Source organism: Octopus sinensis, linkage group LG7, assembly GCF_006345805.1.
Source record: "Octopus sinensis linkage group LG7, ASM634580v1, whole genome shotgun sequence".
In the NCBI taxonomy this organism is placed as follows: Eukaryota; Metazoa; Mollusca; class Cephalopoda; order Octopoda; family Octopodidae; genus Octopus; species Octopus sinensis.
Window position 1 is genome coordinate 24,822,682 of NC_043003.1, and position 16,296 is coordinate 24,838,977.

Here is a 16,296-nt window from a genome sequence, read left to right on the forward strand (position 1 = left end):
ACATCACAGTAACTTTGTGGGTCAACAAAAGCTTAAAAAGGCAAAATAAGCACTGGGGCTGATTTGTTTGACAAAAACCCTTCAAGGTTGTACCCCAGCATGGCTGCTGTACAATGACTAAAATAAGAAAAAAATAAAAAGATCATTTAGTAAAAAAACTTTGTCATTATCAAAGTAGTGTTTGAGACAAATTAACAAAAATGAAATTTTGATGGAAAAGTTTTAATTTAAATCACTTCAAAACAGGAAGTTGGTGTCACAGAGCCAAGGTTGGTTATCAAAACAGTTAATCCTTAATATCTGGATGATATACATGTATCTGCAGGATTTATAAAAATGAAACAACACAAGCCATTTGTCCGTGATATTAAGCTAATATCTAATAGCAGTGGATTGATAGAACCAGAAAATACAAAATGCTGAGTTATTTAGCTGTTGATTGTTCATGCATTTAGTCAAAATCCTGCCAAAGTCAGCTTTAATTTTCATTCTTCTAGGGGTTGGTAAAACAACTCTATACATCTCTCCTCCAGAAACATTTGTGGCCATGTGTCTATGTTAAAAAATTTAATACTAAACTGATATGATATGATGTGCTGATATGTTTGGTCATAAATAAATAATTTTAATATGTAACGATTCGACACAGATTTATGTGTCCATTATAAAAGTACCTTACAGCATCATGCAGTGTAAACATCCCGGCAAGGCCACAATTATATTTCCATAAAAAATTTATTTAAACCACATGCTGTAGCAGTTGTTATCCTACTAAGAGTGTATGTTTCAGTAGCAGTCTTGATTCTATTGTTTACAGAGTTTTCCTTTTTTCTTGTGTGTGCGTTTAATTATCACCAGAATGAATTGGAGAAATAATTAGCTGCAGTGCGTAACCAGCTTCCAGAGTTAAATCTGTTATTCGAGCTCTCGGTACGGCAAACAGCTTTGTCATCAGCCAGCGGACTTTCAACATCATCCAAATAGTCAGGCCCATCGGTACTGACATTAGCTTGGTCACTGCTGCATGGCAATAAAACCTGTACATTGTATAAAGAAAAGAGAAATATATGAATATATGTGTTAATGAGAAATTTACTTAATGGATAAATGTTATTTTACACACAAGCGTCTTTCTCTCTCCATATATATTATTTTACATCTAATACTCTGAGGTGCTGACAATATACACAATGTCTGCTTTTCATGCTGGCATGAGCTGAATGATTTGAACAGAGCTAGTAAACAGGAGAGCTGCACTAAGTTCCAATCTGATTTGGCTTGGTTTCTACGACTGGATATCCTTCCTAATGCCAACAGCTTTACAGAGTGTATGGATGCTTTTTATGTAGCACCGGCATGGGTGCTTTTACATGGTGCCAGCACGGGCACTACTATGTGGCACCGACACAGGTCCTTTTTATGTGGCATTGGCAAAGAGTTCTTGCAGGTCAATCCTCTTCAGCAGGGGAAGCGGCATCGAACAAATATAAGGTTTTGAAAATTTTTATGTTATACTGTACCTCCTCACCAAGTTCATTTTTCACAATCTGCTGTGCTGACATAGTTTGAGATTTTGCTATTGCTTCAGTTAACACCTGCAAAAAAAAAAACAAACAAAAAAACTATAAACAAGAGTGTAAATATAACATGTACATATAAGAATGCCCCCACATGCATGTGTGTGTACAAACATTGGCAGTTTCTCTTGTGGCTGTTTGTATTGATTGATGAAGGACTGTGCCAAATGGCATGATGCTGTCAGGCAACAAACCCATGACGATTTTGAGAAACAAACATGAAATAATGATATCAATGACTAGGATTCTCTATTAAGAATGCTTAATTATAACCGTTGCAGCTTAGCCCAGAGTCAACCCTGACAGAGCAAATTTATGATCAAATGCATTCCAACCATGACCTTCTTTGTTTTTATAGTTTTTTGTGTAGGCATGATGTGTCAGTTTTTAAATGGTAGGGTATGTAGTTTGAGCGAAATTGGCTGTTGTTTCTAACAAATGAAGCAACCATGTGGCAGTTTGTGTCAAATGTAATAGTTACTATATTTAATGTTGGAACACCTGGTAACAATAGAAAATGAGCACCATCATCACCATCCACTTTCCTATGTATGTATAGATCAAAGTTTGTTCTGGCAGATTTTCTATGCCTGGATGCCATTGGTATCACCAGCCCTCACCTGTATCCAAGCAAGGTAATATTTTTCCTGTGACTGGACATGTTTGTTCATATAAGAAAAGAAATGAACACCACTGCTTATGTACAATCATGTGTTGTCAAAACAAGAGTACATACAAAACAAGCTTCTTTCAGTTTCCAATGACCAAATCCACTCGCAAGGCTTTGGTCAGCCCAGAAGTAGAGAAGACAACACTCACCCAAGGTGTCATGCAATGGTACTGAACCCAAGATCATATGGTTAAGAACTGCCTTAACCACACTGCCATGTCTGCACCTATTACTCTGCAATATCTGTGTATAAAGTCTATTTTTCCATGCTAGCGTGGGTTGGACTGTTTAAAAGGAACCACCAAGCCAGAGAAGTGTGTTGAGCTCCAATGTCAGCTTTGGCATAGTTTGTATGTCTGAATATCCTTCTTAACACTGACCACTTTACAAAGAGTACAAGGTGCACTGTTATCAAGTAACACACAAGGCAAGACCTTTTGACCGAGTGGGGTTATAGTATTGAGAGAGGTGGCTTTATGTCAGGTGTTACAGAGGGGCAGGAACAGGTGGTTTGCTTTCAAGGAGAGGCATGGCAATACAATGCATGTGTTTGTGTGTGATCAAAACTGCAAAACACAAATCTGTATCATATTAGAAAGAAATGAATCAATTTAAACTGCTTACCTCAGGTTGTACTTTTGAAAGAGTCCTCACAGTGCAACGGGATTTGTTCATATCAAAGATTATGCTGATGACACCTTTCACTTTGATAAGGAGACAGGTACATAATTCACGATCATGCTGTAAATTAGAAAACAAAAGCAGCTAGTCAACTGAAATATCTTCACTTACATATTTAACCCTTCTGGGGTACCATGTAAAAAGCACCCAGAACACTCTGTAAAGTGGCTGGCACTAGGAAGGGCATCAAGCCATAGAAGCCAAGCCAAAACAGACTAGGGAGCCTAGTGAGGTCCCTGGCCTTGCCAACTCATGTCAAGCTGTCCAACCCATGCCAGCATGGAAAACACGTTAAATGTTGATGATGATGATACCCACCCAGTGGACAATGCCCGTGATATAAACTACACTTGCTGTTTTAACCCTTTTGATAACAACCCACCTGAGACCACTCCTGGTTCTATGATACAAATTTTGTTTAAACCCTCATGATACCAATAAGCCTGACACTAATTCCAGGTCCTTTGATACAAACTTGCTGTTTTAAAGTGACCTAAATTAAAATCTCATCAAGATTTCGTGTTAATTAATGTTCTCAACACCAGCTTAATAATGACAAAGATATTTTACAAAAATTCTTCACTATTTTCAAAATTAATTGAAATGGAGTCCACCAAGTTTCAGTCCTCAGCTCCATCCTCCAGCAATAACAGAGGAATTCAAGACAAGATGCCCCTGGGATGCACTTTTAGTTGCCAAACCTCAATTTGTTTCCATGTTAAGTAATAACCACCCAGACTATTCAGCAACAACCATCCTAGACATGTTTATACAGAGAACTGGAAACAAATGATTCTGTATGAAATAGCGTTTTTGTTTACAAGGATCATACATGTTAAGACATGTCAAGAGTCCAGACATGGATTCATGGTGGACTGCAAACAAACAACACCACTAACCACAATCAACAAACATGTGGAGATGAGGTTAAATATCAACTGGTTCGGCTGGGGCTACAGATGCAAGAAGTGGACATTAAAAACGATAATGAAGGTGATATAAATACTGACAGGTAATCATCAATCATAATCATTTAACATCTGTTTTCCATGTTGGCATGGGTTGGACAGTTGGACTGGCATGGTTTCTACAGCTGGATGCCCTTCCTAACAACAACCACTCCAAGAGTGTAATGGATGCTTCTCACATGTCACTGGCACAGGTACCAGTTAGGTGACACTAGCGTCAGCCACAACTATGCTTTTACTTGGCTTGATGAGTATTCTCAGGCATGGTGTATCGCCAAAGATCTTGGTCATGTGAGGCCTCATGTTCAAAAGGTTTTTATGTGCTACTGGCATCAGCCATGACTACAGTTTCACTTGGCTTGATGGATCTTCAAAAATATCTTTTTTTAATCATGAAACATGCTGAACATCAGCTTCCTCCATGTGACCCTATCTCAGGGGAACCTGTGAGAGTTATAGGCAATCACTTTCACCCAACCAAATCCATAAAAAACTAAAAAAAACTCCTCGAACTTACCTTATCAAAAAGTCCTTTTAATTGGAACAGTATTGTTTTATATTTACCATTGTGACTACTAGAAGAATGATCAGGTTTGGATAGATTACTTCTTCTGAAAAATAAAATTTACCAAAAATATTTAAGAATTTTCAAAGGATTTCAATTTTCTTTAATATTTGTTAGTTTGAAGATGATGAGCCAGTAAAAACGTTAGCACACTGCACAAAATGCTTTGTTGCATTTCACTGAATTCAAATTTTGGCGAGGTGAATTTTGCCTTTCATGATATCAGCATTGATAAAATAAGTACCAGTTGAGCACTGGGATCGATATAATTGACTTACACCCTTCTGCAAACTTGCAAGGCCTTGTGCCAAAAATTGAAACCAATATTAGTTGGTTTAAATAAAAAATAATAAAATGTTCCTTTTCGAGAAATGCCAGGCTCATAAGGGCCGGTTTCCAGGTTTCAGTGGTGTAGAAATTCCCCACCTGGACAGAACGCCGGTCCGTCGCAGGATTACTCATTTTTGCCAGCTGAGTGGACTGGAGCAACATGAAATGAAGTGTTTTGCTCAAGAACACAATGCATCGCCTGGTCCAGGAATCGAAACCACAACCTTACGATCATGAGTTCAACATCCTAACCACTAAGCCACACGCCTCCACATATTAGTTAGTTTGACAAGCAAAAAACTGACAAAATCATTCAGCAAACTGGATAGAATCTAGCAGTATCAGTTCTAATTCTTAGTGCCCTAAATTCAAATCCCAGCGCAGTCATGTTTGCCTTTCATTATTCCAGAGTTGAGTGCACTGGTGTTGAGTCTCTTTTCTCTCTGTCTCTTTGAATTGGTTATGTTGCACTGCAAGAAAAATCATAGGAGAAACCTTCACAGTGTCCCTTCTTACTTAAGTGGAAAAGGTCTGAACAAGGAGATAGCAACCTCTTCATAGAATAACAAATAACCAACAGAAACCATCCAACGAGAGATGAATGTGAGACACAGCATGGAATAGTAATAATGGTTTCTGATTTAGGCACGAAGACAGAAATTTCTGTGGGGAAGCGGGATAGTCAATATCATAATCAGTGTTAGACTGGTATTTTATTTTATCAACCCCAAAGGATAAAACACAAAGTAGTTCTCAGCAGGATTTGAACTCAGAATGTAAAGAGTTGGAAGAAATATAGCATGGAATTTTGTTTGATGCATTAACAATGTTGATTTCAAATTTTGGCACAAGGCCAGCAATTCTGGGGGAGGGGTAAGTTGATTACATTGAGCTCAGTGCTCAACTGGTACATATTTTATTGACCTTGAAAGGATAAAAAGCAAAGTTGACCATGGCAGAATTTTAACTCAGAATGTGAAGACAGACAAAATACTGCCAAGCATTTTGTCCAGCGTGCAAACGATTCTGCCAGATTGCCAACTTTGATGCATTAACGATATTGCCAAGAAATAATAACAGTCAAAACAGGTATGATGCAGTCCACAAAGCTGCAAGATCTTGTCAAACCATCCAACTCAGCCTGACATGGAAGATGCATGTTTAATGATGATGATAATGATGAGTGTGATGTTAGTTTGATGAAAAAAGTTACAGACCATATGCCTTATTAATTATCATAATATATTGTAATCAAGTGGTGAAATATATACCCCACCATTTCCACATGAAAAAATAGCAATTATTTATGCACAGTAAATCTACTGAGCAGATAGCAGTTTATTTATCTATGGCTTAGTCATAAGAAGGGCAATACCCATTGACTTTTAGCAGGGTTTGTTTCAGATTAGTTTCAGACCACTGATTCCTTGGTCTGAATGCTTGTGAAAGAGGGAATTCTGCAAAAGATATCCAAGTGTCATGGTGTTAAACCAGCTGATAAAATAGAAGTACCAACCCCAAAACAGGTTGGCATGGCCCTTCTGAGTTTCCAGCTATTCAATTTCACTCACAAAGCTCAGCAGGAGTCAGATGATGATCAAGTTGCCATGCAGTGGAATCAAACGTTTAATCACATAATTTGGAACAAATAGAGTTAACATAAGGCTGAAGAAACTTTATTCTTCTTAGGATACCCTCCCTAATGCAGGAAGCACAATAAGATGTACCCAGTTTGCTCTATAAAAGGGTTATTGGTATTAAGGGCATTCATAAATTGAGTCCAAAAATAACATGATACATACACATATCTGGGTTCCAGATAGCAATTAACTATGCTAAGTGGCTAGACACTTCGAGGCAGGTCTGAACTGTACCAGTGAAGAAAAGCAGAGATTGATGGCAACTGAGGCTTTCTCACCAAATGTGAGAAAGCCTCAATCGAATGACAACATTGTTTTCTACTAAAATACATTATCATCATTTAACATCCATTTTCCATGCTGGCATGGGTTGCACGATTTGAGAGGAGTTATCCAGATTCCAGTCGTCTCTTGTGGCACAGTTTCTACAGCTGGATGTCCTTCCTAATGCCAACCAGTTTACAGAGTGTGTTGGGTGCCCTTTTATGGGTCACTGGTACAGGTGCATTTTATGTGGCATTGGCATCTCTAAAAGACAAGCCTGTATGTATGGATGGATGATAGCGATTTTACTTAGCTTGATGCGTCTTCTCAAGTACAACAAATCCCCATAACACTTTTGCCATTTTCTCAGTGAGGCCCAGCATCCGAAGAAGTTCCCTCATCACCATTTTGTCCCATGTCTATCCCTTCCACAGGTTTCTTTCACAATTACAGCTCAAATTTTGATCAACTCGATTGTACAGTCAGCTGTTAGATAAATGTTATGCTCTTCATGATAAAAGTAGGGAAAGTACAATTCCCAGCTATAATTAACCCTTTTGATACCAATCCACACGAGGGCACCACTTAGTTCTATGATATATCCTTCCTATTTTAAGATGGCTTCTATCATGGTAATTTATGTTGCAGACACCAGCTTAATAATGGCAATGTTATTTTACAAAATTCTTCAGTGTTTTCAAAATGAATTGAAACAAAAGCAGTGTATTTCAATTGAAGTATGCTGCCTTTGTTAGAATAGATTTTTAAAATAACAAAAAGTTGAATAGAAGAACTCATTAAAGTGGTGTTTAAAACAAATTAACATGAAATTTTGATGGATGGTTTTACTTCAAACAGAATACTTCTATCATGGAACCAAGAGCGATCTTAGGTGAGTTGGTATCAAAATAGTTAATATATATTGCAGAAATGACAAAATGTCACATGTATCAGGAACAGTTTTAGAAGTAGTAAAAATAAAAAAGAAAGGTATGTCATGAAAAATCAGACCACAGAAATCAATTAACACTCAATACCTGTTAGTTTTAGGAGTTTGATAAATATTAGTTTTAGCAGGGTTGACAACGGGAGTGTTCTGTAGAGTTTCATATAGCTTCATAGCTTTATTACAAATATCTTCATTTGGAGATCTATATAAATATATATACAGAGAGAGAAAGATAAGACAAAATAAATTATATAATAAAACAAAGATAATGGTGATAATGTTGATTTATATATATATATATATATATATATATATATATATATACACACACACACACACACAAGGAGGTGCTGAAAAGTTCCTGGTTCCGGGTAAAAGAAAATACAGGAGGATCAGTTAATTATGATTTTATTCAATATATTTCCCTCTCAGATTCACACACTTATTGAGCAGACCTTCAGTTTTTCTAAGCCCTAAAAAAGTACTTGGAAGGATGGGCCTCTAACCAAGTCTTTCACAGTATTCTTAAAGCCAGCACCCCTCATATATATGGAATGGTGTTCAAAGCAGATAAATCCTTTTGTATCCAAAGGGTCTTTTTAACTCAATATTTACACACTAATCTCAACAAACATATTTAAAAGCATGAAAAATAAGAAAAGCACCTGAAAGCCAATAACGAAGCAGAAAGACATGTGAAAATATGTACAAACTATTTATTAAAACAGATATAAGCTAATAATTTTTTTAAATGCTTTTGCATGTTACATTGTTTATTTGAGTAGGGTCACATGTCTTGGAACCAATTAAGATATTCCTATATACTGTCAATTTGCATGCTGGAAAATACGATAAATAAAAAGGGAGATGGGAAGGATTGATAGAAAACAAAAAACAACAACAAAAGGATGAAATATGAGAAATTGGTAAAGTGTGTAAAAGAATCTTACTGGAGGGCTTCTTCAAGTTGCATTTGAAGGTAATTATTCTCAGTGAGTTGGGTTCTACCTTCTGGACATTCCGACAACAGAAGAAAAATCTAGAAATGGAAGAGCAATAATGATATTAGAATTGATAAAACATAATCATCATTAAACGTCCGTTGTCCATGCTGGCATGGGTTGGACGGTTTGACTGGGCTGGCACACTGGAAGGCTGCACCAGAATTCAGTCTGATTTGGCACTGTTTTCTATGGCTGGATGCCCTTCCTAACACCAACCACTCCGAGTATGTAATGGGTTCTTTTATGTGCCACCGGCACAGGAGCCATTTGTGTGACACTGGTGTCTGCCATGACTGCGATTTTACTCAGCTTGATGAGTCTTCTTCTCAAGCACGAGATAATGCCAAAGGTCTTGGTCATTGTCTCCTTAAGGCCTAACACTCGAAATGAGCTTGGTCACTTTGACTCCATGAAGCCCAACGCTCGAAAGGAACTCAGCCACCTCAGCTCCATGAGGCTCAGTGAAGATAATTAACTCAATGATGATGATGATGATTTTGTTATAGGACTTTAATAAGGTCCCAGATTCGGTACTTTGTGCAAGCATGTCTTAACCCAGCTATATCTGGTTCAAATATTTTACCTGTTTTATGTTCAAACTGGTCAAATCCCTCCTCTCACAACTACTCTACAATGTCATTCTAAAAATAAATAATCATATCTTTGAAATCTTGAAGCTATGAGAAAATGCATGATTAATTGAAAACAATATGAATAAATAAGCATTGCATATGACCCAAATGCTAAAGGATTAAGAGGCAAGTGTTTCTATGTGGTTAAGAAATTTGTTTCCAAATACTGAGCCATTGTGGTCAAACCTCCAGGTCTAGAGAGTGGGATCAGATTGCATGGACTGGCTCTCACTTTCAAATTACAAACATAAGCAAGAAGAAAAACCCTGCAGCATTAAAAAGCACTTGAGGATGTGTCACTCTTCTTCATAATATTTGGATATGTAGAACTGCCATCTTCATATTATCTAGATCATTATTTTTTAAAAGAATAGTTAAGTCTATCTGGTTTTTAAATGTATTTTATTTGAGAGCTATGTAGTTTCCCTCAACACCATCTATCATTAATTTTTGTTCTGTTTATATACAAAATTTTGAAATATTTGCCATTAAAACCAGATACACACAGCACACTCATTTCTTTAGAACCAATGGTAGAATCAACTACACTATTCTAATATATCTGAAAACTGAAAGATAGCTTTGATCCATAAAGCAAACCCAAACATAAATGGATCAAAAAGGATAGTGAAATTATAGGCTAGAGCCTATAAGCTAGAGCACAGTCAAGACTGCAACCACATATTTAAGTAGATCAAACGCCTGAAAAAAGTTTCACATTTTGACTCAATGTTATGATATGCTAAGCAGGAAATCCAGTTTGTTGACAGCATGCAGGCATATGAAGAAATCCTAGAAATGTTCAGTTATATACCAGGTAAACATCTCCACAATCACTTGAACATTGGAGAGAGAGAGAGAGAGAGAGAGAGAGAGAGAGAGAGAGAGGAGAGAGAGAGAGAGAGAGAGAAAGGAGAAGGTAGACAGATGAAATCAACTGACCTCCAATGTTGATATTATCACAGTTTCTGATTCATTGCTAAGTAGAAGAACAAGTCCATCAATCAATGTTTTGTCCTATATAGAAATATAATGAAGAAAATAAGTTCTGGAAATGACATAAATGACAGATATAGAAAAAAGCAAAATTAACAAAACACAGTGCCACCAATCATCAACATCATGGGTTAACCCAAATTAAAGATATACCCAACTCAACGATATGGCATTCATAACCATTTGGCCCCTTATTTTTTAAAGGCATATCTACTTAGGACTATATTATCCAACGCAACCTCTATTTTATTTTTTTTTTAAATTATAGGTGTTAATGTATTTATTTTGAGATGCTCAGTGTTTCTTTCAATTACTTTAAATATAACAAAGAATTTAGTAAAATAACTTAGTTATCATTCAGCTAGTGTTAGGAACATAAATTTTGACTAAGGTTTGGTGGAAGATTTTAATTCAAAACTTATGTAAACAAGACATTTGTACCCAGAGCCAGAGCCGGTTTAAGCCAGGTTAGTAAGCAAAGGGTTAAGGAAAATTCAGCGATGGTTGAAGGACTACATAGAGGATCTTATTGGCTCATCAAATGTAAAATAAATACAGTAGTTCATTTATTAAAATATCTCATCCTAACTCTTTAGTGACCAGATTATGTGCTGGTGGCATATAAAAAGCACCCAGTACACACTGTTAAGTGGTTGGTGCTAAGGAAGGGCATCCATCCATAGAAACCACACCTCGACAGACAACTGTAGTCTGGACAGCTCCCTGTCAAACCAACCGACTCATGCCAGCATGAAAGATGGACATTAAATGATGATGATGGTGCACTTCCTGTCACTAACCTTTACCTGTAGGGAACATTTTATTTTATATAGCATTGAAAGCACAAAGCTAGCAGATAACTTGTTGACTGCTTGCAAAGATCTGTTGGGGCAAGTGAAATTGAACCAAATTTGATGACTGGCACCCATGCCAGTGGAGCGCTAACAGCTCCATCTGGACGGGATCACCGCCAGAACAGCTGTCTGGCTTCCGTGCCAGTGGCACATAAAAAGCACCATTTGAGTGTGATCATTACCAGCGTCGCCTTACTGGCACGTGAACAAAATATTTGAGCGAGGTCGTTGCCAGTGCCACTGGACTAACTCCTGTGCAGGTGGCACATAAAAAAACACCATTTCGAGCATGGCCGTTGCCAGTACTGCCAGATTGACCCTCGTGCCGGTGGCATGTAAAAGCACCCACTACATTCTTGGAGTGGTTGGCGTTAGGAAGGGCATCTAGCTGTAGAAACTCTGCCAGATCAGATTGGAGCCTGGTACAGTCATCTGGTTCACCAGTCCTCAGTCAAATCGTCCAACCCATGCTAGCATGGAAAGTGGACGTTAAACAATGATGATGAAGAAGCAACAGAAACATACATGTATATAAGTATGTGTATGTGTCTTTTGTCTCAATATTACATGCTACTTGTGAAAATGTGTCCAGTCATTGTGCTGTTCACATTCAAAGTACTTGCTGGGAAAACAGGTGAGGATTGGTGACAGGAAGAACATCATCTAGCCATAGAAAATCTACCTCAACAAATTTTGTCTGACCCATGCAGACAAATGTATCTACTTCATTATGACAGTGGGGTTAAAACAAAAACAATAAAAAATAAAGAGGAGTCTATGCAGCTGCTTGACCTGCTAGAAATAGCAGTTAAATCTCTTGCAGAGCACATCTTAACAAAACAATGACGATGTGATAATGATGATGAACTACAACAAAATTTATTTTTAAGTTGCCTCCTTAAATCAGTCCTTTTCTTCAAAAACTTCATGCTTCTCTTTTACTATTTATTTATTAATTCATTTATTTTATAATCAGAATTTGTAAATAATGGAGCTGATGGTTACAAGTTTGTTACAAGCCAATCACTGACTCATTGCAATTCTATAGACATGTGACAAAGGAGTGTTGCTCTCAATAGTACCTGCTTCATTATGACAGTGGGGTTAAACAAAAACACAATAAAAAATAAAGAGGTGTCTATGCAGTTGCTTGACCTGCTAGAAATAGCAGTTAAATCTCTAGCAGAGCACATCTTAACAAAAAAGGCGGAATAACTCATGAGATTGAAAAGGTAATTAAATAACAAAAGATAGACTGTACCTGAAGGAGCATACTTCTCTGTTTAGGGTCAACAGCAAATAATTTCAGAGAATCGAGAGAGTCGAGGGAGATCATTTTTGAAGTTTTTCTGAAATGTATTGCAGAAAAGAACAATTATGTTTAAGGATACTTTTGATTTCACTATCATATAATAGATTTGAAGGTGAATACCAACGTATACAACAGCACTTCTTTTTTTTTTCACCCTTCTCAAGCCTATCCAGGCTCATGGGCCTGGTTTCCCAGATTCTGTGTGTTCCTCCCAGCTGGACGGGATGCCAGTCCATCACAGCGTTACTCAAGAAACAGGAAGAGAGAGTGAGAGAAAGTTAGGGCGAAAGAGTACAACAGGGGTCACCACCACCCCCTGCTAGAGCCTTGTGGAGCTTTTAGGTGTTTTTGCTCAATAAACACACACAACGCCTGGTCTGGGAATCGAAACCGCGATCCTCCGACTGCAAGTCTGCTACCCTAACCACTGGGCCAATGCACCTCCACTACAATAGTACTAATAGTTAGTTAGCCCACATTACTCCATAAGGTGCATAGGGCTGCAACCATTTCATGCCAGTAAATGCTATCTCGGGTTAGCTCTTTGATTTCAGACCAAGAGAGATCAATTGCCATCACTTCATCCTACATACATCCTTTCCAGGTCTTCTTAGCTTATCTAATTTTCCTCTTTCTTAGTAAACATGGAGATATTTTTGGTAATAAATTCAGTATCTGTTAAATTTATATATCTTATAAGAGCCTCTATCTGGTTAGAAAGCAGCTGCATTTTTGTACAATTATACTCCACCTTCTTACAAAAACCCATACACACTGGATAATGTAGTCCTATATACCCCTAAAACTTAATCTGTCACTCACTTGAACACCATCATCTGGTTCTTTGGGTGTATTTGACAGAGTCCACACTATTGCAAGGTTTCTGGTTATAGCATAACTTCCTCCTTTCCTCTCACCAGTCAAGACAAGAATAAATAAATATGTGTGCATGTGAAGGTGCATAGCTCAGTGGTTATGTGTTGGGCTCACAATCATGTGATAGCAAGTTCGATTCCCAGACTGGGATGTGTTGTGTTCTTGAGCAAGACACTTTATTTCACACTGCTCCAGTTCACCCAGCTGTAGAAATGAGTTGCAATGTCGCTGGTGCCAAGCTGTATCAGCCTTTGCCCTCCCGTTGGGCAACATTGGTGGCATAGAGAGGGGAGATTGGTATGCATGGGCGACTGTTGGTCTTCCATAAACTTTGGCTGGACCTGTACCTCAGAGGGTAACATTCTAGGTGCAATCCCATGGTCATTCATGACTGAAGGGGTGGGGATTACCTTTTTATATATATATTCTTTTACTTGCTTCCGTCATTTGACTGCTGCCATGCTGGAGCACTGCCTTTAATCGAACAAATCAACCCCAGGACTTATTCTTTGGATTTAGTCATCTTTGGCCACATACAGCAAGGATGACATTCCAAAGGCAGGAGCAGTTTGAATGGGAAATGATACCCCAGCCACCATACTCGCCAGACATTGCCCCATCTGATTATCATCTATTCCACAGTCTTCAAAATCATTTGGATGAAAAAAATATGAATTCTGTAGACGAGGTCAGAACAGTACTAGGAGTATTTTTTGTTATGGACAAGTGAATTTTGGAAGAGGGGCCTTGCAAGTTTACCAGATAGCTGGAAGAGCATTGTAGAAAATGAAGGAGAGTACATTTTAGATTAAAAAAGAACTTTGTTTATCTTAATTTTAGGACATAAATGAAGTATAAAAAAACTCGCATTATTTATGGGACGACTCAATATTTTAAACCAGTTCCCTCTGCAGCAGTATCATCAGTGTGATGGGAATTGTAGAGTACTCTAAGAAATTAGATGAAATATGTTTCAATGGATTTAGTCGTTTGTCCATCTTATATATTTTAAATTTAATTAATGGTCATCGTTTTTACGTTGTTTTTTTTCCCGCGATGGTATGGGTAGGATGTAACATTTTGAGACACTATCTTACGGCTTGATCTTCTTACTGACCTAATTTTCAAGCAAGGTACTACGAGACGTTTTGTTTATGTTGGACATAAACATCACTAATACAAGCCATGTCAAAGCGAAGACATACACACGACAGCCTTCAGTACAAATTTCACTCACAAATCATTGCTCAATCCGAGGTTATAATAGAAAATATTCGCTGAAGGAGTCACGAAGTGGGATCGAACTTGAAACCTCGTGACAGTGAAGCGAGCTTCATACTCAATTAGCATCATGAATGACTAGAAATAATCCGTTATTACATTTACAACTTTTGCATCTTCCATTATCATTTCGTTTATAATTTCCATTATAACTTCGTTTTTTGTCAAATGCTAAATCGATTATTGTACTTACAATATCGGTCCTTCATGGGTAAAAGGCAAACGAGAAGCCACCTGGTCGCGAAAAATCAACAAACATTTCTAAAGCGTCTGTGTTAACCCCCACCTCTCATTACAATAGACGTTCGAAATTAAAGTTTGATTGTTTCTAAAAAGCACAATGGTTTGCAGGGCCACTGCCCAACAAACATAGGTACCTACTCCCCAGGTAAGTAACGTGACCACAACTAACTTCCCGGAACTAATACATGCGTTTCAACTCAGCTACATGCGACTTTCTTAAGTGTAAAGTAACCAGCACAAGTTTTTAGGCAGAGACCCTCGCAATACATTTCTCGCAATACATTTCACAACTCCCAAATGATATAAACACTAGTTGTAAATAGGTACAGTAAATAGTGGTGGCCCTATCTGACGAGTGCTTTTTAAAATTTGCCATACTTTAAACCACGTCAACCCTCTGGAAGAGAAATAACTAACTGCATTATTGATTTGCCCTTAAGAGGTTTCAAGTGACCCCTTTAACTTAATGAGTTACGGAATTGTCCTGCCACGAAATGAAATGAATGTAATATGATATAAACTCATGGCTATTGTTAAAGTAGTTATCCGATTTATAGTTAGATAAAAACACATTTATATAAATGAACAAACATATTGGGTTTATTTTTGTAACTTTTTCATTATCATAGCCAACGTTTCCGACAGTCGCAAAAGTGTTGGCAATGTTTACCTGACAATCAAATACCATGCCTTATTTATTCGTCTTTCGCACCAATTCTCATTAGAATTATGGATGCATCATATGAAAAGTATTTTAGTATAAAATGTTGTTTTTGTGGTAAAATATTTCGTGGCGATCCAAAAGGTCAAGGCTAGGGTAAGAAAGGCCAGCCCATATTTCGTTTGAGAATAGCGATCACCTCTGCGGATAAAAATGAACTAAGTTTATTTGATAAATCCATCAACAATAAAGGATAAATTGGAGGCAGCAAAAAACTAAATAATAGTATCTAGATGAATGAACGAGTTATATAAGTGGAAGAGGACGATCCATTCTGCATAAATATATGTATATACACACACACACCATAGGTCAAAGTTATTGCATAATTACAGAAGTAAACAAGAAAGCATTTAAAAAAGTAGCATGGATTTACAAATACATACGTGCATCAAACTTTCTATAATCTGGAACAGTTCAGATTAATAAATAACCACACTATTTCTCTTAATATAGGTTACATCATCAAATATATTTGTATACATACCACGTTGAAAATAGTTTAATACACGAAAATCAACTTCTCTCTTTTTCTTGGCCTTGACTAATTTTTGATGATGCTCGAACTTGTTACTAATTTCAGTGTATATATATATGTAGATGAAAAACAGGAAGTAGAGATAAATAAACCACAATTATATTAATTAAAACTTGAAATCATTGTTATTAATTATTAAAAGCAAACATGACACTAAGTCGAAATGTTGTCGTGTTGAGTTATAAATAATTTTAC

General features: G+C 37.2%; 1 protein-coding gene across 4 annotated transcripts; it reads right to left on the reverse strand.

Moving 5' to 3' along the window:
• Positions 1 to 206: 206 nt before the first annotated feature.
• Positions 207 to 16,283, reverse strand: LOC115214048 (armadillo repeat-containing protein 1). 4 transcript variants are annotated; one of them, XM_036504641.1, is made up of 9 exons: positions 16,051 to 16,283; positions 12,392 to 12,479; positions 10,223 to 10,297; positions 8,595 to 8,683; positions 7,733 to 7,846; positions 4,414 to 4,504; positions 2,872 to 2,988; positions 1,521 to 1,595; positions 207 to 1,037 (listed from the first exon to the last, which is right to left on the reverse strand). In XM_036504641.1, exons 2-9 carry the CDS (start codon positions 12,464 to 12,466, stop codon positions 852 to 854), a joined length of 822 nt encoding a protein of 273 aa, XP_036360534.1. In that variant the 5' UTR covers positions 12,467 to 12,479; positions 16,051 to 16,283; the 3' UTR covers positions 207 to 851. The 4 variants fall into 4 exon arrangements, with proteins under 4 accessions (XP_036360534.1, XP_029638945.1, XP_029638948.1 ...); XM_029783085.2 differs by having other exon boundaries at positions 4,414 to 4,507; positions 16,051 to 16,282; XM_029783088.2 differs by lacking the exon at positions 16,051 to 16,283 and adding an exon at positions 15,950 to 15,974 and having other exon boundaries at positions 4,414 to 4,507.
• Between the last annotated feature and the right edge of the window lie 13 nt (positions 16,284 to 16,296).